General features: G+C 40.5%; 1 protein-coding gene across 3 annotated transcripts in view; it reads right to left on the bottom strand.

Annotated features, from left to right (window-relative positions):
• COL4A6 (collagen type IV alpha 6 chain) overlaps positions 1-22,310 on the bottom strand; it is a 402,326-nt gene that overhangs the window by 88,273 nt on the left and 291,743 nt on the right. For all 3 annotated transcript variants that reach the window (XM_059680110.1, XM_059680108.1, XM_059680109.1), the window contains exons 4-6: positions 21,272-21,406; positions 20,010-20,054; positions 14,537-14,653 (exon numbers count right to left, since the gene is read on the bottom strand). In XM_059680110.1, coding sequence (XP_059536093.1) covers positions 14,537-14,653; positions 20,010-20,054; positions 21,272-21,406 — 297 coding nt within the window. The remainder of the gene's footprint in view (positions 1-14,536; positions 14,654-20,009; positions 20,055-21,271; positions 21,407-22,310) is intronic.

The raw sequence follows: 22,310 nt of genomic DNA, 5'->3' as shown, positions 1-22,310 counted from the left end.
GGCCCAGAAATCAGGATTTTAAAAAAGATTCCCAGGTGATTCTAATGTACAGCCAAGGCTGAGAACCACTACTCTAGGCAATTTCTGACCTTTCCATCCATGGATTGCCTCACCAGCTGTGTTTAATTTGCCAATTCTGGGTGAATGTTATTCAATTCAGCTGTTTCTTCTATCTGCCCTGTGAGAAGGTGCAGGGCTCATCTGCATATTCACGCTGCTTTGTATCCAGACAGACTTTTTAGGTGCCTGTGGTTTGGGAGGCTGGAGTCCTGGTGTTCCTGGGTTCACAGCTGAGACTGCAGGTCCCTGGGCATTGTGGTTTTAGGGTCCCAGGAGGTATCCAAGGTCTCCCCAATTGAAGGTAAGGCTAGGCTTCAGATCAAAGCCACTCTCTCCTTCAAGAAGGCATGGTATCTGTGGCAGAGCTGGCTGGTCTGGGAGAGATTTCAGCAGCAATAGAGGCTGCCTGGCCAGGGGAGCCTGGTCTGCCAGTCCCCAGTTTCCCTTGGAATATAGTTGTCCTTCACTCACAAATACAGACACTCCCCACATGTCCACACATTCTCCATTCGTTCTCTCACTCACACACTATCTTTCAACCTGTTGTCCTGTTGGCAGCCATCTTGTATCTCCTCAGTAGTTTACTATTAATCTCCTTAATTGCATGCTTCATTTCCAGGATTTTTCATTGGTTCTTTTTTAAAGTTTTAATCTTTATGGTAAAGTACTCATTTTTTTGGATTTGTTTTCTGATGCTTTGAATTACCTGTCTATATTTTCTTGCATCCCATTGAGTATTTTCAGAACTGCAATCTTGAAATCTCTGTCATTTATATCACATATTTCCATTTGTTCCAGCTTGCTTTCTGCAGATTTATTTTCTTTCTGATCATCCACGTTACTGTGATTATTTATGGTATTTGCTGTTCTCCTTTGTCTAGTCATGTATATCTGCCTATATTAATGGCTTATAACAGCTTTCTCTGAAGAGGTCATTCTACTATTTTCAAGTAGATGGAGTTGAATCACACTATTTTTTCTTTACCTCTGTGAGCTCCCAGACTACCTCCATGGCTTCTGTAAGATAGTACAGCCATGTTGCTTGAGGTTGGTTGTTTTGCCCTCACCATATTGGTGACCCTGGACCTCTTGGGGTCCTTCAACAAGCACCCCACCTAGGGATCTGTTACAGTGGAAAACAGTGGTTCTCCTGCAATAGTTCTTCATTTAAAGATAATATGCTTCTGAACCTGACACCAAGGACAACAGAAGGTGAGTTTGGGGAGTCCAAGTGGCAGATGGCAGGGCTCTGTGGTTCTGTTTCATTTTCTTATATACCACTGCCCAGCCTTACATGTGGAGAGCCACATGGCAGAACCTTATGCTTTATGAGGCCTCTGCTGGCTCAGTAAGTGTTTTCTCTACTCACCCTGCTGGACTGCCCCCTGAAGCTTTCTGTTCCTCCAGGTGTGAGCTCTGCCCTTTCCTCCTTTCTTTTCTCCCCATTTTTTCATGGTTGCCCAACTTTAGATGTTTCAATGTGCAGGTCTCTCATGTATGCCTCTGTACCAAGTAAGAAATTATTTGTTGAATTATAGTTGGTTAACGTGTTAAAATATCAGTGGGAGAAGCTAAGGGGTTCTCTCATGCTGCCATTCCTCTGATGTCACTTTGTCTTTAACTTTTGTCATTTTAATGATGATGTGTCTTGGTGTGGGCCTCTTTGGGTCCATTTTGCTTGGGACTGTGCTTCCTGAACTTGTATGTCTTTTTCCTTCACCAGAGTAGGGAAGTTTTCAGTAATTATTTCTTCAAATATTTCTTGATCCCTTGCTCTCTCTCTCTTCTCCTTCTGGCTCCCCTATGATGTGGATGTTATTACCGTTCATGTTGTCCCAAAGTTCCCTTAAATTATCCTATTTTTTAAATTCATTTTTATTTTTGCTGCTCTGATTGGCTGTTTATTTTTACTTTGTCTTCCAAATCACTGATGTGATCCTCTATGCCAATTAATTGTGCCTATTGTTTTTTCCTTCCAATGTATTCTTTATTTTAGCTATGGGATTCTTCATTTATGAGTGGTACTTTTTATGATTTCTATGTCCTTTTTAATGCTGTTGAACATCTTTATAATCATTACTCTTCACCCTATATCTGATAAATTGCTTACCTCCATTTCATTTAGTTTTTCTTCTTGAGAATTCTCTTGTTCTTTCATTTGGGTCCTGTTTTTTTGTATCTCCATTTTGGATGTTTCTTTGTCTTTGTTTATATGTATCAGGTAGATCTGCTATGACTCTCAGTCTTGGTAGGGTGGCCTGACATAGTAGGTGACCTGTGGGACCCAGTGGTGCAGTCTCCCTTATCACCTGAGCTGGGTGCTCTAAAAGTGTCCCTTGTACCTGTTATGTGGGCCCTCCTATTGTAATTGAGTCTTGATTGCTATTGGCCTATTCATACATGTTATTGACTCTTAGGCTGGTTGACAGTGAGGCTCAATCCCCAACACATTGTACCAGATACTATGCAGACGCTGATCACATGAAGAGGAATCTATCTCAGCGAGGTTTGATTCCTGCATAGATTTTCCTGGATATGCTGCTTGTGAAGCCTATTGGATCTTGCTCTGTTATTGTCTGAATATGGCCACTGGGTGTATTGGTTCTGGGCCTATTCAGAGGGACTTTGGTGCAGGCCAATGTCAGAAGCTTTTTTAAATTGTCCTTGGGCAACATGTTTGGAGCTACAAGCGATTCATAGCTTGTGGCTCACTCTGATGGGCCTGGGTGCATGTGGAAAGGAGTAAGATGCATACCACTGTATGCTTTTATTAGCACTGGGTCCAGAGGCAGGTTGGCAAAAGTCTCAAAGCACTCAGAGATCTGCTTCTAACTGTAGGCTGTCTGGCTAAGTCACTAAAAGAGATTCTGACTGTATTCCTCAGCAGGGTGCATGCTCCACAGGGTGGGGTGAGAAGCATTCCAGCTGGTGGTGCTATTATTTTCTCCCAGTGTGATGTTGCATGTAGGGGAATGCTCTGCCCAAGAAATATGGCTTCTGCAGTATGGGAATGACTCAGCACAGGGATCCTGGTAGGTGACCTCTTAGCTCTCTTCCCAGAGCCACCAAACCCAGACTTTCCTCACACAACTCCAGTCCACTCTTCCCTCTCTCCACTGGAGTCCAGGGAGAGTATCATTTCTAGCTGTCTTTCTCTGGTAGAGAGAAACTCCACTGCTTTTATCAGCCAGATGTTATGTGGGCACCTGTTTTGGTGCTTTGGCCTGGGGAGCCCAACTTGAAGTTTAGACCCCACACTTCTCAGGACCTCCTGCAGCTGATATATCCCTTCATAACTTCAACTGCTGCCCATGAGGCCCAGCCAGCCCCCTCATTCCTCCACACTTCCTACCAGTCTCAATGTGGTCTCCTCTATAAGTCTTTGGTTATAAAGCTTCTCTCCAGCTAGTCTTTAGTTCATTATTCAGGATGATTTTTCTATAGTTGTAATTCTAGTTTGGTCCTGGGAGGAGGTGAGTGTAGCTTTCAACGACTCCTCTGCCATCTTGGATATCTCTGTATGTGTCACTTTTTGAAATATATATCCACACCCATAACATGGTCACTAAAGATGATGGTGCTGATCTTTCAGTAATATGCCAATTAATTAATGCAGTCTTGGTTCTGTCTAATAGTATGATTCATAGCTTAATATACTATATCTGTACACTTATTAGCTTAGATGATTTTAAGGGAAGTTGAGAATGGTTTAGAAATGTGTTATTTTTCTCTTTCCAGCCACCTATAAAAGCAGCCTTACAAGGACACAGTATTTATTAGAAATATTAGAATCCCTTAGAGTCTAATATTTGATCCCTATCTGAATAAATGAAATTAAATAAAAGTGACACAAGTATCCAACAAATACTTTATCAATCCCAGAACCAAGGGTTGTGATGTGCAATGGGAAGGGGGAGGGGAGAAACTATGTAATAGAGTAGGATTTTTCAACTATTTCTCACTGTCAATACCTTGAGACAGATCATTCCTTGATGTTGAGGAGAGGATTGTTCTGTGCCAGTAGCACACATTAAGTTTTTGATAACCACAATGTCAACAATAACTGTCAAATGCTTCCTGAGTGGATAATATCACCCCTGGTTAAGAATCACTGGTATATACAAAGCTTGCCAAGCATTTTGGGACATTGTTAGTACTTCTGTGAACCTATGTAAGCCTTCCAAATACTGCATTTCCCAAATTTGCCTTATATGGGAACATATCAAGTAGCCCAAGTGTGTACTTTGTTCTGAAATTTACTAGTCTTAACAATCTTGCCAACTCTAAAAATATTATTAAAAAATAACCCTAAGGCTGGGAGCCTATTGCACTACTGACACTGGTGAAAACATGCAAAGCTATGCCAAGAAAACATATTTATGGGAGATCAAAGATGGCTGTCAATGGTATGGCAGGCTGCAAGATTTTGTGTGAGAGAACGAAAGGAGAATGTGTGGACTTATGGGGAGTGTCTGTATTTGTGAGTGAGGGGCAGCTATATTCCAAGCGACTGTTGGGGACTGGCAGATCGCCCCCCCCTCCGCCCCATGGGGCAGCCTCTCCTGTGGCTGAAATCTCTCCTGGAGTGGACAGCTCTGCCACAGAGGGTGCACCATCTTGAAGGGGAGATGACTGTGATCAGAGACTGACTGTGATTGGAACCCCAGCCTTACCTTCAACCAGGGAGACCTTGGATACCACCCGGGACCTTACAACCACAACACCCAGGGACCAGCTACCTCAGCTGCAAACCCACGAACACCAGGAATCCAGCCTCCCTGTCCACTGGTGCCTGGGAAGTCTGCTCAGGGGAAGACAAAGCAGTGCAGAAAATGCGGATGAGCCCTGCACCTTCTCACAGAGCAGATAGAAAAAACAGCGGAATAAAAAAGCACCCATCTGGAACGGGAAAATTAAACACAGCTGGTGAGGCAATCCATGGATGGAAAGGTCAGATATCACCCTAGAGAAAGGTGAGATCTGGGATACATGCTGGAGGGAGAAAACATGCATGAAACATGTACAGTGGGAACTAGAGTCTCCGAGGAAGACTGCGCCCCACAAGATCTGTGGCTGTTGGGGTCAGTGTAGCCCTCAAATGTGGACAGGGTCCCACAGGGCTGCTGGCAGAAGGGGACTCTAGAAATTAACCCACAGCAGGGCTGGGCCCAGAAAAGCAGCCTGAAGTTCTACTAGTATACCAGCTGCACAGAGCCAGGGGAAAAAGGGACACGCATAGAGATGTGCTCAGAGCCAGGGGAAGTCATGCTCAGTGCCAGGTGAAAAAGACGCGAGACTGTGCGCCTCCTCTGGCTTTTTTTTTTCTTCTTTTTAAATCCTTACTTTTGCTGGCTAAGTCCAGTACATAGGATCTTCCAATTAAAAACAGTCACCGAGATTGCAGGGGAAAGTTGTTTTTATGGAACCTGGGGATCAGAGTGGTGAGAGGAGATGAACAGAAAACCAGCTCTGGGGCAGCCCATCCCTCCAACCCAGTATTAACTGCTTCAGGAAGGGCAAAATCTGAACACTGGGTAGAGAGGCCTTTTAGCCCCCGACATTGAGAAAGAAACACTGCCACCCAGGGGTTTATCAGAAATTCACTCTTGGGTAAATACAACGAAAGGCATACTGTGAACCAAAGAGAGCAGAGAGATCCCACCTGCTTGAAAACAGGGCTGTGGCTTATGACACCAAGGAGTGGTGGATCGCATGAAACATCAGTACTGTGCTGCCTACCTGAAAGGAAACAGATGTGCCAAGCAGAACAGTAGAGGAAGTGAATGACCTCCAATACTTCAAAATTTAATTTTTTATCTTTAACTTAAGAAACTAAATTTTTGTTCTCTTACTTGTTTTTACCTTGTTTATTATTATATTTTTATTTTTAACTATTATTATTACTACTATTATTATACCCTTTTTAAGTGTTATTTTATTTTTTCTTTATTTTATTTTATTTTTGGGATTAGTGTTCTACATTCTATTTTTATTTTCCCTTTAGCATTATTTTACTGTATCACAATTTTTCCTTTATGCCAACATTCTCTTCCTCACTTTTCCCGTTTTTGTTTTGTTTCTCTTAACCTGTTCCTGCTTTTGTTTTTCTGTATCCTTTCTTTTTACTCCCTGTTAAAAAATTGATCTTACTCATATATCTAGTTTCCTCTCCCCTGCTTCAAGCCCATACATACTTCTCCTCTTTCTTCACTATCCATTTTTTTGCCTTTTTCTTAATTTCTGTCTTGTTGTTATTTGTTTGATTGTTGGTTAGGTTTTTTTGGTTTGTTTTTTGTTGGTGTGTGTATGTGTGTGTGTGTTTTTTTGCTTCTGTTTTTCCTCTCCTCGCTGGTTGTCTTCTTCTACTAATAGCTTAACTAATTCCAATCACTAACTAAGGCCTATCTACTTTCTATTCTCCTTTTCCGATAGTAAATGAATACATAGATAGATTAAAGAAGGGGAAAACTCTCTCTATATAAATTTTCATATATATATATAAATTTTCTTTCATATATATATATATATATATATATATATATATATATATTTGAATTTTCCTTTTTACTTTTCTTCTTATACACTCAATTCTTTTTCTACCTCCTCTATACTGAATTGTGGCTATTTCACCATTCATTAAATTCCTTGACCTTACATTCTGGAAATAAGCTCTGCCTCCTCAGATTCATCTGGGTGTTTGTTGTTGGGAGGTATGTTGTTTGCATTTTTTGTATTTGTTGTTGTTTGTAGTTTTCATTCATCTCTGGGTGTTTTTTGTTTGCTTTTTTGGATTAGTTGTTGTTTTATGGAGTTTTCTCCCCATATACATATATTTTACCCCTTCTTTTTTCTTCTCTTTCTTTTCTCTCTTACATTTATTACTTTTCTCAATATCATTTTTTGCACTCTTTTCTATCCCCTAATTCTCTTTTCCCTGGTGGTCATTTTTATTTGGAGTTATTAGTACCATGATTATATTTGTGTTTGGTGCCCTGTGTGTTGTGTCATGTTGTATTGCATTCTGTGCCTTTAAGGTAATGCAGGAGAGAGACAACTCCATAACCAGAAACCCTGATAGGAGTGATCAAATGGAGACAAAGAAACAGCCAGCATACAAAATAAAAGGAGGAATCACCAAAAAAGGAAGTAAATGAAACAGAGGCAAGCAATATGACAGAGAAATAATTCAGAGTAATGGTCAGAAGGTTGCTGAAAAGGATGGAAGAGAAATTCAACAATATGTATAAGAACCAAGAGGAAATGAACAGGAACCAAGAAGATATGAAAAATGACATTGCTGCAATAAAGAACTCAACAGGAATATAAGCAGTAGACTCAAAGAAGCGGGGTACTGCATCAGATAGCTAGAAGGCAAGGTAGGAAAAATACACAAGCAGAGCAGCATCTAGAAAAAAAAACCTTAAGAAACAGGGGGAGAACCTAAGGTAACTTTGGGAAAACATGAAACAATGTCCGCATAATAGGGGTGCCAGAAGGAGAGGGAACTGAGCAAGGAATATAAAACCTGTTCAAAGAAATAATGACAGAAAACTTCCCTGATATTGGCAAGAAAAAACTCACAGAAGTCCAAGAAGCTCATAGAGTCCCAAACAAGATGAACCCCAAAGATTGACACCAAGACACATTATAATTAAATTGGAAAACAGCAACGACAAAGTAAGAATCTTAAAGGCTACCAGAGAGAGACAGAAAGTTACCTAAAAAGGATCTCCCATCAGTCGATTGACTTATTTCTCAACAGAAACACATCAGGCCCGAAGGGAATGGAATGAAATATACAAACTCATGTGAAGGAAAGATCTGAATTCAAGAATACTGTACCCAGCAAAGCTACCAATCAAAATTGAGAATGAAATCAGGAGCTTCACTGACAAATAATGACTAAGGGAGTTTATTGCCACCAAAAAAGCAATTCAAGAAATGCTAAAGGGTCTGCTGTATAGAGAAGATATAGGAAGGGAAGAGGGAACACAGGCATAAAGAATAAAATAGCGACAAACAAGTACCTATCAATAATAACTTTAAATGTAAATGGATTAAATGCTCCAATCAAAAGACATATGGTAGCAGAATGAATAAGAAAACATGACCCATATATCTGCTGTCTACAGGAAACCCACCTCAGAACAAAGGATTCACACAGACTGATGGTGAAGGGATGAAAAAAGGTTTTCCAGGCAAATGAAAGTGAAAAAAAAATTGGGGTAGCAATATTGATATCTGACAAATTAAACCTCAAAATAAAGGACATAGCAAGAGATAAGGAAGGATACTACATAATACTAAAGGGAGCAATTCAACAAGAAGATATAACTCTGGTAAACATATATGCACCCAATACAGGAGCACTCATATACATAAAAAAAAAACTTCTGGAAGATATCAAGGGAGAGATTGATAACAATACATTCATAGTAGGAAACTTTAATACCCCACTGACACCACTGGATAAATCCTCTAAACAAAAAATCAGCAAAGAAACAGCAATCTTAAATGACTCACTGGATCAGATGGACTTAATAGACATCTTAAGAATATTTCACCCCAAAAGTGCAGAATATATATTCTTCTTCAGTGCACACAGGACATTTTCAAATAGACCACATATTAGGACACAGGCAAAGTCTCTTCAAATTCAAGAGGATAGAAATCATAACAAGCATCTTCTCAGATCACAATGGCATAAAACTAGAAATCAACTACAATAAAAACAATGAAAAAAATCAAACATCTGGAGGCTAAATAGCATGCTATTAAACAATGATTGGGTTACCAAAGAGACCAAAGAAGAAATAAACAGCATCCTGGAAACAAATGAAAATGAAAACACAATAATCCAAAATGTATGGGACGCAATGAAAGCAGTCCTGAGAGTGAAGTTCATAGCTCTACAGGCCTACCTCAAAAAGACAAGAAAAACTGGTAATAAATTATCTAACCTTGCAACTTAAAGAATTAGAAATGGAGAAACAAGAAAAGCCCACAGTATCCAGAAGGAAGGAAATAATAAAGATCAGAGCAGAAATAAATGACATAGAGACAAAAAAAATCCCACAAACAATACAGAAGATCAATGAAACGAAGAGCTGGTTCTTTGAAAGGATAAACAGGATTGATGAACCCCTCACCAGGCTCACCAAGAAATAGAGAGGACTCAAATAAACAAAATCAGAAATGAAAGAGGTGAAGTAACAACTGACCCTACTGAAATACAAAGGATTGTAAAAAATACTACAAACAATTCTACTCCAAAAAACTGGACAACCTCAATGAAATGGACACAATCTTAGAAAAATACAATCTTCCAAAACTCAATCAGGAAAAATAAAAAAAATAAGAATAGGCCGATAACTACTGATGAAATTGAAACAGTAATCAAAAAGCTTCCAGCAAACAAAAGCCCTGGACCGGATGGCTTCACAGGGGAGTTTTACAAAACATTCAGAGAAGAACTAAAACCAATCGTTCTCATACTATTCCAAAAAATTCAAGAGGTAGGCACACTTCCAAGCTCTTTCTATGACGTCAGCATTATCCTAATCCAAAAACCAGATAAAGACACCACAAAGAAAGAGAATTACAGGCCAATATCCCCGATGGACATAGATGCTAAAATCCTCAACAAAATCCTAGCAAACCAGATCCAGCATTACATTAGAAAAATTATACACCATGACCAAGTGGGATTTATTCCAGGGATGCAAGGCTGGTACAATATCAGCAAATCAATAAATGTGATACATCACATAAACAAATTAAGAAACAAAAATCACATAATCATATTGATTGATGCATAAAAGGCATTTGACAATGTCCAGCACCCTTTTCTGATAAAAATGCTCAGCAAAGTGGGAATAGAAGGATCATACCTCAACATAATAAAAGCCTTATATGACAAACCTACAGCCAACATCATACTCAATGGGCAAAAACTAAAACTATTTCCCTTAATAACAAGAACAAGACAGGGATGCCCACATTCACCATTCCTGTTCAACATAGTACTAGAAGTACTAGTCATAGCGATCAGACAAGAAGAAGTAATAAAAGGCATCCAAATTGGAAAAGAAAAGGTAAAATTGTCATTATTAGCAGATGACATGATACTGTACATAGAAAAGCCTAAAGACTCCATCAAAAATTTATTAGACTTAATAAACGAATTTGGCAATGTAGCAGGATAGAAAATTAATGCCAAGAAATCTATGGCATTTTTATACACCAATAGTGAACTTTCAGAAAGAGAAATTACAAAAACAGTCCCATTTAACATTGCACAAAAAATTAAGATACCTAGGAATAAACTTTACTGAGGAGGTAAAAGATCTGTACTCAGAAAACGACAAGATGTTTAAAAAAGAGATAGAGGAAGACATAAACAGATGTAAGAACATACTATGCTCATGGATTGGTAGAATCAACATCATTAAAATGTCCATCCTACCCAAAGAAATCTATAAATTCAATGCACTCTCCATTAAAATACCAATGGCATATTTCACAGATCTAGAAAGAACTATCCAAAAATTCATCTGGAATAATAATAATAATAATAATAATAATACCCGAATAGCTGCAGTGATCCTGAGAAAGAAGAACAAAGTAGGAGAGACCAGATATCAAGATGTATTATAAAGCCACTGTTCTCAAAACTGCCTGGTACTGGCAGAAGAACAGACATATAGACCAAGGGAATAGAATAGAGAACGCAGAAATCGACCCAAGCTACTATGCTCAATATTTGACAAAGGAGGCAGGAACATACAATGGAGTCTCTACAATAAATGGTTCTGGGAAACTTGGTCAGACACATGCAGAAAAATGAAACTAGACCACCAACTTACACCATTCACAAAATAAACTCAACATGGATAAAGGAATTAAATGTAAGATAGAAAACCATAAAACTATTAGAGGAATCCTCAGGCAGCAAGATCTCAGATATATGCCAAAGCAATATCTTCATCGACAACTCCTAGGTCAATGGAAACTAAAGGGAAAATAAACAAATGGGACTACATCAAAACTAAAAGCTTCTGCACAGCAAAAGAAACCATCAACAAAACAACAAGAAAGCCCACTGCATGGGAGAATATATTGCCAATGATATCTCTGATAAGAGTTCAACCTCTAACATTTACAGGGAACTCATGCAACTTAACAAAAGGAAGACAAATAACCCAATCAAAAAATTGACAATGGATCTAAATAGATACTTTTCGAAAGAAGACATAAGGAAGGCCAAGAGACATATGAAAACATGCTCAAAGTCACTAATCATCCAAGAGATGAAAATCAAAATCACAAAGTGGTACCATCTCATACCTGTCAGAATGGCTATCATCAACAAATCAACAAATGACAAATGCTGGTGAGGATGCAGAGAAAAAGGAACACTTGTGCACTGCTGGTGGGAATGCAGACTGGTGCAGCCACTGTGGAGAACAGTATGGAGTTTCCTCAAAAAACTAAAAATGGAACTACCATTTGACCCAGTGATCCCACTTCTAGGAATATATCCCAAGAAACCAGAAACACCATTCAGAAAGGATATATGCACCCCTATGTTCATAGCAGCACAATTTATAATAGCTAAGATTTGGAATCAGCCTAAGTGTCTATCAGCAGATGAGTGGATTAAAAAATTTGGCACATATATGCAATGTAATACTATGCTGCACTAAAAAGGAAGTAACTCCTACCATTTGCAACAGCATGGATGGAGTGGAGAACATTATGCTATGTGAAGTAAGTCAGTCAGAGAAAGATAAATATCACATGATTGCACTCATTTGTGTAATATAAAGAACAACATAAACTGGTGAACAAAAACAGATCTAGAGACAGAGAAGCATCAATCAGATGCTCAAACCTCAGAGGGAAGGTAGGGGATTGTAGGGGTAAGGGGGAGAGATCAACCAAAGGACTTGTATGCATGCATATAAGCATAAGAGATGGATGCAGACAAAGGCAGTGAGGGTGAGGGCAAGACTGGGGGGATGAGGGGACAATGGGGGGATAAAAACACATTTGTAATACCTTAATCAATAAAAAATTAAAAAAATAATTGAAAAGTGTTGCTTTTATAAGTACCGCGCGCTAACCGATTGCGCCACTGGAGCTCCAAAAGTGTTGCTTTTAACATGAATGTGTATAGAATGAATTTAGTGCTTCCAGTTATTTTGAATGTGGCCATGGCTAAAGGTCTTAGGGTGCTAAAGTGACCATATAAAGTGATATTTAGAAGGGGTCATTTGTATCTTTGTCTTTAACTTAGCTATGGGAGGGTGGAGTAACAACTTCAGAGGTTTCTTTTTGCATTTTGTATATGCTTGGCACTTTTTTTTATTAAGTGTGTTGGAAAAAAGTTAATATACTTTGCAACATATGCTATCATTAATTATATTTCACATGTTACCATAGCTCAAATCTCATTAAAATGAATTCCAAAGAACTATTAAAAATGTAAAATCTTATTCACTTATTAAAATTTTGCTAATTAAAAAACCCCAAAACAAAATAAAAGAAAATATGGCAGTACATCTACACAATGGAATACTATGCTGCTATAAAAAAGGAACTTTTACCATTTCCAACAGCATGGATGGAACTGGAGAGCATTAAGTTAAGTGAAATAAGCCAGTTGGAGAAAGATAAATATCACACAATCTCACTCAGATGTGGGAAATAATGATCAACATAATTTGATGAACAAGAATAGATCCAGAGATAAATGGTAGGGGATGATAGGGGATGAGATCCAGCAAAGTACTTGTATGCATGCATATTAGCATAACCAATGGACATAGGCACTGGGGTGGTGGGGGCTTACCCAGAGTGGAAATGGCTGGGGGGTCAATTGGGGAAAAAGGAGACATATGTAAAACTTTAGGTAATCCTATCTAATAATAGACAAAGATGCAAATTGACCATACCTTCGCTACACCCACCATTGGCTAATCAGAGTGATATGCAAATTAACCACCAACAAAGATGGTGGCTAGTTTGCATATACCATCTGGGAGTGAAGACTGAAGACATCATAGAAGGAAGCCAAGCAATGGAGCTGAGGTAGCGGAAATGGGCAGGAGAGAAGCTGCAGAGATGGGCGGGAGAGAAGCGGCAGAGAAGGGCGGGGTAGGAACAGCAGAGATGGGAGCGAAGCTCTATTCTTGCAGGAATCTTCCTGCAATGGACCTCTAGTCTAATATAATAAAAGAGAAACATGCAAATTGACCTCCGCTAAGCCCAAGCCATGCCCACCAGCCAATCAGAGCGACTATATGCAAATTAACCCAACCAAGATGGCGGCCGGCAGCCACAGAGCTGGAGCAAGCAGGAGGCTTGGTTGTCCCGGCAATGGAGGAAGCCAAGCTTCCCACCTGCCCTGGCCAGCTGAGGCTTCCACTCAAGGCAACAAAGTTTCAATTACAGAAAATAAATAAATCCCAGATACCTGCTTCCAGCCAGCCTCCACTGGGAGCTTGGGTGGCTCAGGGCTGTGGCCAGCCTGCAAACAGCCATCAGCCCCTCACCCAGGCTGGCCAGGCACTCCAGCGGGGACCCCCCACCCTGAAGGGTGTGTGGCCAGCCTGAAAATGGCCCTCAGCCCCTCACCCAGGCTGGCCAGGCACCCCAGTGGGACCCCCACCCTGATCTGGGACACCCTTCAGGGCAAACCAGCTGGCCCCCACCCATGCACCAGGCCTCCATCCTATGTAATAAAAGGGTAATATGCAAATTGACCCTAACAGCAGAACAACTGGGAATGACTGGTCACTATGACACACACTGACCTCCAGGGGGCAGACAGTCAATGCAGGAGCTACCCCCTGGTGGTCAGTGTGCTCCCATAGGGGGAGCTCTGCTCAGCCACAAGCCAGGCTGATGGCTTCCAGTACAGCGGTGGTGGTGGGAGCCTCTCCCACCTCCTCAGCAGTGCTAAGGATATCCAACTGCAGCTTAGGCCTGCTCCCCGCTGGCAAGTAGACATTCCTCGAGGGCTCCTAGGCTGCCAGAGGGTTGTCTAACTGTCAGCTTAGGCTCAATATCCCGGGGAGTGGGCCTAAGTCAACAGGTGGTCATCCTCCGAGGGGTCCTAGACTGCGAGAGGGCACAGGCTGGGCTGAGGGACACCGCCCCTCCCCCCCCGCCCCCAAGTGCACAAATTTTTGTTCACCGGGCCTCTAATAATAATAATAATAATAATAATAGAAAACCAAAAAAACAAAACAAAACAAAACCCTAAAAAGTGTAGCATGTGTCACCCTTCTGCAACTGGTATTATTCTTTAGACTTTTAATGTTGTGGTGCTGCCAGCACAGACTTCTGAATTAGACAAGGGGCTGCAGTGGTTGCCCCATAGATGCTTAATGTGATCCAGATTGGAGAAAAATGGCACACTTTGAGGAAAGCAAAGCCATTTGAAATAATATACAAACATCTGGAAGCATACAGGTGGTCCAAGAAGTCCAGGATAGCCATCAGCGCCTGGAAATCCAACAGCTCCTTGAGTTCCATTACAGCCATCCAGGCCAGGTGGGCCTCTGGGCCCTGGTTGTCCAGGGTGGCCCTGTTTAAAGAGAAAAGAAGGGGTCAAGTCAGGCACAGGACTCTCAGCTACTCTCTGATAAATTCATCAGTGAGAGGATCCAAGCATGCTGCCAAACTCTGGCCCTTGTTCATTCTTAGCCCCATCACTGATGCTCTCATAGCTTTCCTTTCTACTCAGGTGTATGTTGCTGATAACAGTTCAGTGTTACCCCTTCCAAAAGTATCAATGTTTTATATGATTCAAACTGAAACCAAAGAGATCAAGAATGAAGAGATGGGACACACAGCGCATTGCAACCTCACCTTCCCTGGGTACAAAAATAATATACAAACATCTGGAAACATACAGGTGGTCCGAGAAGTCCAGGATAGCCATCAGGGCCTGGAAATCCAACAGCTCTTTGAGTTCAAAAATATACTAAGTTGGGTACAAAAATATACTAAGTTGGGGCTTAGCTGTCTGGAAGCTGAATTGCTACCAACATGGAATCATGGTAGGCCTTAGGAATCCTGAGAACAGATTGGAGCCTGGGAAACCTGGGGTGGCTTTCTGTATTAAAAGAGTTGCATAAGAAATGATGCTGAATTTTGGTCAACTGAGCAGAAGCAATTTTCACAGCAGCACCTCTCCTGAAAGCAGTTTGGTAAAAAAATAAGCCGGTTCTGGAAAAATTACACTTTCAATCCTATTTTATCATTATCACATATCATGCTATTGCTTCAGTTAGGAATGCTATCTTCTCCTCTTCTCCATACTCACCAATGAGGCAGTTGATTTGTTGGGCTATTAGTAATCATTTATATACAGTTGGTATTAATTTAATAATTTTTCAGAGTTGGTCTTTCTTGGTGAATATACCTTTTTTTTTGTAGGGAATATCTCTTTTTTAATCTATCAAAAGCAGGTTGGGTATTGGGTAAGCAGCAAAGAGATGACTTGAAAGACCAGAAATCTAGATAGGTCAATAAAAGGTAGACTCCTACCCTCTAACACACACTTTTGGAATCCAAGTACATATACAATGAATTGAGGGAAATATGTCATGAATTCAAAAGTAAACTTCTCAAATTATTAGAGGAGACAAACTTTTATCAAATTCTTACTGAGAAAATGCTCCATAGAATTGTTTCATCTTCATTGTTATTAAGTTGTAGAAGATAGACAGTCTACAAAGATGTAGAAGCATACAAAGATCTGGAAGCATACAGATGGTCAAAATCAGACAAAAGTATGATTCTATACTGCTAGACTCATAGAATACTAAGTCTAGAAAAGTGGTCAATAAGCCTATCCTTTCAATAAACTTGCTGCAATCTGTGCTTTCCAGACTCATAGGATGATTTTTACTTGCACTGGGGAAACTGAGACAGCTTATTAAGTCATCATTTTATTAGTAACTGAGATGGCTATTCTTATTTTCCCTCTGAAGATCTACATCCTACCTTCCCCAAATCTGTGCCTTGGGAGGATGACCTTTATGGACAGCACTGTGTAAGCTCCATTTCCCTTTGATTCCTAGTTGTATTTGGCACTAGAACAGGAGGAGAAAGAGCACATGCTATTTATTTCCCTTATGCCTTTCATCCTTGGCTATATCTCTGGCAATGGCCACATTTCTCTATGATCTTAGATCCCATTGGAAAACCATTATTCCATGGCTCCAGGTCACACAGGGTTCCAGTATTATCATTGCTTCTTTCCCCTTTGGTCACAGGGGTGATAACAGCTTTTTGTTAGTTGCTTCACCATCCATTGTTGTTTCCATTAATCCTGACCTTTAAATCCTTTAAATATACCCTTTACTCAACTCTCCTGTTAACTTTTTCAAGTGTAGTACATATTTCTTCCTAGGATCCTGACTACCACTTTAAAATGTCCCAGCTAAGCTTGCTAGAAGCAATCTCTCAGTTGAGTAACAGGGATGATTTAAGGTAAGACAACAGGCTGGCTCAGTATTAGGGGGCTTACCACTAGGGCTTTGGTTCTGTTTGACACCAAAACCTTTGCTTGAAATCTTGCCCATTGGTACCCACATTTTTTTCTTATCCCCAATTCTTCTGTAGTTTTCTTGCCTGAACTCCTGATATCTCCTATCTGCAGGATTCCAGGGACACCTGTTCACTACTACCTTAGCCAAATTCTCTGGGATTAACCTCTGACCTCTGATAGACCTGTCAACCCTTTCTTATTCAGCTGACACCATGGGGTGGTGGATAAAGCATGTTTGAGTCAGTCAGACTTATACTACAATCCTAGCTTTGCCACTCCTCAACTTAAGCCTCAGTTTCCTCATCTGTAAAATGGAGATGAATAATGCTATCTCATAGGGTTGTTGTTAACATTAAAATAAAATTTAAAATTTATGGTTAAAATTCCATGAGACTGTTTACTACACAGGAGCTCAATAAATGGTAAGTCTTCTCTCAAGCAAGTCAGCAAGGATAAGCCACCAGGCTGAGTTCTGTCTCCTCTCAGCTCTCAATACCAAAAAATTTCTGGCACATTGACCTTTCTGGTTATTGCTAATGATTTTCCATATGTGTGTGCCAGCCCTTCAAGAGAATGTAGCTTTAGCTTTTTTTTTTTAGGGAGAAAACAATGGTTTTATATAACCACAAATTTCTGAACACATAGAATAGGAGGATCTGCTGTATTTCAGAAAAAGCAATGCTCTTTAGAACCCATATTTCAAAGGAATAGTTTCCATTTGGTGAGCAGCATGTGTTCACTTTGAAGATATAAATCTGGTGTGTTCATTTATGCATCTTTAGGCAGAAAACTGTTTAAGATTGACTCCATGGGAAAAGCTAAACATAAATTGCAAAGGATGACTTGAAAACTTCTTCTCTCAAATTATCTGAACTAAAAACACTCAAAAAGCATACATTTCTTGAAGGTGCCAGCAGCCCCAAATCATAGCTATTATATCATTAAAAGCCACAGCCCTACTATCCCTAGTCTATTGTTTTAATGTTGAATATGTTGATGAATGCTTGTCCACTCTCTCAATAGGTTGCTGTGCCCCTTAGTGCACAGAATTGGATGATCATGAAGTGACTACTTGCTCATTCATGTTGAAATTGTCTACATGACAGCAAAAATGGAGTTTTGGGAGTGAAAACAGTGGCATATATGTTAGTGATCAGCCATTATTAAGATGAAAATCAGGTATTTGCAGTGATCCAGTTTAGTAAGATGTGTTTGGGAAGCTGTTGATTTTAGCCAAATTGCTTAATAAGTGCCACTGAAAGTTGAGAAAAATAATGTCTGAGTAGGCCAAAGGTGTCTGTTGTATTCCTCTGTCTGAGGGAGTCCTGTCAGTCTGAGAACTGTTGCTTTTATAGGTTCTGGAGGTTGGAATCCATTCCCCAAATAATTTTAGAGTTCCTAGTATATGCTGAATTCAGCCCTGGGGTCTATGAGGTCCCAGAGAGGAGCAGAAAACATATTTGTGTTTTCAAGGAGCTAACTAATACTATTACACAAGACAATCAATCAATACCATTGGCCATATGTAATAAGGAGTTAGAGGGTGTGGGGCAGGCATCAAGGATTCCTGGAAAATTGCAGATGGAAGGAAGAGGTAAGCAGTGAAAATAAGGTGCTTAATAAATTCATCATGAATAGCTAGAAAAGAGAGGATGAATAAGAGAGAATGATTTCACTGAGTAAGTGAGGCTTGGAGCCTCTTGTTAAAGCAATCAAAAGTCAAAAGTAAAGATATACAACCTTTGGTCAAGGGAAGGGCCAGTGAAGGTAAAAGGGAGTGGAGACTTCTACTGGAAGCAGCATGCTTATTTGGAGGAATCTGGACACCTGCAACTCATTCTCCCAAGCAGTAAAGTCCCAAAGAGAAGTGATAAATTCCTGCAAGCCCTAGTGCTCTCCAAGTTATGAGTTGAGGGCAGAAATATCCAGCTGGACTCGGGCAGGGTCCAGCTCAGAATTGGAATCAGCCTTTGCATCACAGGATTCACGACCTTCCAGCTCCCATTTAAAAGAGACTATGACTGAAATCCCTACCCCCTGCCCCACCACTCATCTCTGGTAAAGCCAGCTCCACAGGATGAATGGAAGAGGCAGCCTCCAGTTTGCTAGTTTCCCTTACCCATTGGCTTCTTGAAGACACACATTCTGAGTGGAGACTCTGCATAAAATGGCTATAGGAACACAGACATGAGACAATGCCAGGGGACATCACAAAAGAAAGATCAACCCAATACACTTATTTCCCCACTGACCAATTTCTGTGCATTTTGCAGGGTCTGCACTTAAATAAAATGCAGAAATCTGATTTGTTGATAAATGTAACAAACACAAGGTGAGTCTTCTATTCTCAAAATCCACAAATGTATACTAGATCTGGAGAGGAAATGGATTAGATGAGTATATCTTTATGGGTAGAGCTATATATTTTTTCTGTATCCTCTTAGTAGAGTGTTAGTATATATAGCAGATGCTCATGAAATACCTATAGACTGGCACAAAGAGATTTGGACATCCTTCCCTAATACTAGATGATTATGTAGTGTCACATAAGAAGCTGTTTTGTCTAGGGCCTCCACACAAGATTTGGTTCTTCTCTTAAAAAATGTTGAAGACCATTGCTATAGACAAACAGCCCAGGCTAAAGTTTAAATATATAGAGAAGTGCCAAAGGACATAACTAAAAAGTGATAGCAGCAAGTACAAACACTGCATTTTAAAGGCTGGCAAAATGTTTCCATGTGATCTCCAGTGGTGAGATAAGTAGGGATATGAGGTGAAAATGAAGAAACTATGCAACTGGGTTGGATGAAATGGGAGAAGAAGATGTCTGCAGGCACCAAACTCCCCACTTATCTCCAGCAAAGCCAGTTGTTCAGGATGGATGAAAGAGGCTTATCTTTGGAGTAGTCATTTTGTACAAAATAAAGGAAAATTCACTCTGAAATGAGAGGAGCCTGAAGAGAATAAATTATAGGAACAAAATGTATCAAGATATTTTTCTACCCAATTTCATGCACTTTCTTAAATTTCGTATAATGAGTATGTTCATGTTCTAATTGGCACTGACTCTACACTTCAGAGCCAGTCTCTCATTCCCAATTAAAGCTCCCCTCAACCCACAATGCCTACCTCATTTTGCTAAGATATTGATGGCTTCTTATATTTGCACATGTCTCTGCACCCCGAGCCGTGTCATTTGGTGATGCCTATAACTGAATCCCAGGGAAACTGTGCAACCACTGCCCTTCAGACCTTAACACACACATCTCAACACTTGACCCTGAGCATGTTTGCATAAGATGGGATGTTGCTAAGGCCAAAGTGCTTAAGTTATGAGGCAGAACCTAGAGGTGATATTTTAAAATGCCTTTGTGGATGCACTCACCGGAATCCCATCAATGCCAAGAAAGCCAGGAACTCCCATGGGACCCTAAAAATAGTAGGGAGAGGAAAGTTAAAGATAATCCAATTGACCTCCATTTGATTTAGTGAATTTTTCATGTAATTCATGACCTAAGTTGTTAAGAAGCCTTTTGTACCTCCTCTTCCACATTGCTCCCTACTCCAGTTTGAAGTGATCACTTGCCTCTACCTGAAGTCTCAGACCCATGTGTATTATGAGATCAGTTCTTGTCTTAGGCAATGTGATGTAAGATCCAAAAGTATATCCTGCCCTGATATCCTGCAAACCAGGAGGGCCTCAAGTGTTCTATCCACAAGTCCCCCCCACCCTGCTCCTGTAGATAAGGTCTCTTAGGCAAATGACCATCCTAATCAAATAGACCAGATGCAGTTCCTGCTTATCCCTGAGCAGTGGCTTTTAGTTCCCTGCTGGCCCATTGAATTAGTCAAACAAGCCAATCACATTCTCTCTCAGAAACCAAGGGATACCTCACCTTCCTGACACTACAAAATCTGCCTCACATAGCCAATTCTGGTTTATTCTGATCCCAAGGGCAACCCTTGTGTGGCCCTCCATAGTAGGCAGTGTACTCCTCCCCTGTGCTGGGAGTATATGCAACTAATAAATCTTTGTCCATCCCTCTGTTCAATGTCAGGTGTCATATTTTTGGCCATCCCCAGAGCCATAGGGTGGAAGCCCCTCCCTCACCAATGGGGTGAAGAGGAGGTGACAAGGACACATATGTAATACCTTAATCAATAAAGAAAGAAAAAAAACCAACAGGGAACATAAACTGAACACTAATCTCAGTCAGTCACCATGACATGATCAATCTTCTTACTTGCATATATTTTCCTATATTTGTGGCCCAGATTGCTTCTAAGCATTTGAGCCCTTGCTTCCAAATCGCCTTGCCTTGATTCCTGACCTCTACTGCCCAGATGATTAGACTTTTGACTCACACCCAGTTGAAACCAACATGACTTCACACCACAGTGAGCCCACTTGTCTATCAAGTAGCTAATACATGCACTTCATGGTTTGCTTCTCATGAGAGTCTCTCTAGAATTGGGCTGATCCATTAGTAGTACACCACTCAGCCTGTCTCTTATTAAAACATGTAGCCCAGCATCACTGTATTCAGGATTAATGTTATTTCCACAACAGAACTGAGATTTAGAACCTTTTACCTTCATACTTGTGACCCCATAAGTCAAAGAAAAATCAAGCTTTGATGCTCCTACCTTATCTCCTTTTGGTCCATATGTTCCCAGAGGGCCTGGGGAGCCCCTTTCTCCTTTGAACCCTGATAAACCACTAGGGCCAGCAAATCCTTGAGGACCTGTTTGACCTTGAATTCCAATGGGTCCTGGTTGCCCCTAAGATGGACAGAAGGAGTATAATTAGTAACCAGAGGACTTAACATTAATACTTCTCATTTTCCCATGCACAAAAACCACTGTCATCACGTCATTAAATAATTTTGGCTTAGAGATCTGTGAAGTATGCCAAAGTTCCAGACACAGATCAGAAAAGGCTATTTTAGGGGCTGCTAAAATTATTTGGATAGGACATATTTTATAAGCACATTTAATAAGATTCATGTGCACCAATATCCTTCAACTTTGTACTTCTTAGGAGATTAGTTATTCAAGCTGGGTAATATTGTCTGCTTCGTAGTTAATGCCAGGTCATCCATCAGATTGTCAAAATGGCAAAAGAACAGAATGCTGGAGAATATCATGACATTTTATAACTCACATCCAAATGGCCAACCACATGCTTGCTATGAAGCCCATAAACGGTTGTGCTTTAAAGAGTACTGTCTCCAGGGTCAGAGAGGGGAGAACCCAGAAACCCATGGGCTGACCAATATGTCAGAGCTCATCTTTGTTGGCAGACTTTAGGACCCCATCAGTGCAACTGGAAACAGATGCTCACAGGGAACACACACACACACACACACACACACACACACACACACACACACACTGTTTATTTTCTTCCTCCCTATCTCTCTTCCTTCCCTTTACTCCTGCCAACTGCACATTGTAGAAGTGTAATATTCAAGGAGCCTGAGAATATACATCAAGTATCAATTATGATAGCAAGAAGAAGCAGCCTGAAGATTTTGAATGCCCTGGTTATAAAGTGTCTGCAACAATGAAGTCTGAGAGTTCAGGCTGACATTTTAAAGCTGACTGAGACAGAGAATTAACTCCAGTGGGTGCCACACAAGTGGACTAGTCTATCATTTAGAACAAACGCCAGCAGGGACTGAAT

The sequence above is a fragment of the Myotis daubentonii genome, chromosome X (genome assembly GCF_963259705.1).
Source record: "Myotis daubentonii chromosome X, mMyoDau2.1, whole genome shotgun sequence".
Classification (NCBI taxonomy): Eukaryota; Metazoa; Chordata; class Mammalia; order Chiroptera; family Vespertilionidae; genus Myotis; species Myotis daubentonii.
Note: the sequence above shows the minus strand (reverse complement) of the source record. Positions and strands in the feature narration are given on the sequence as shown.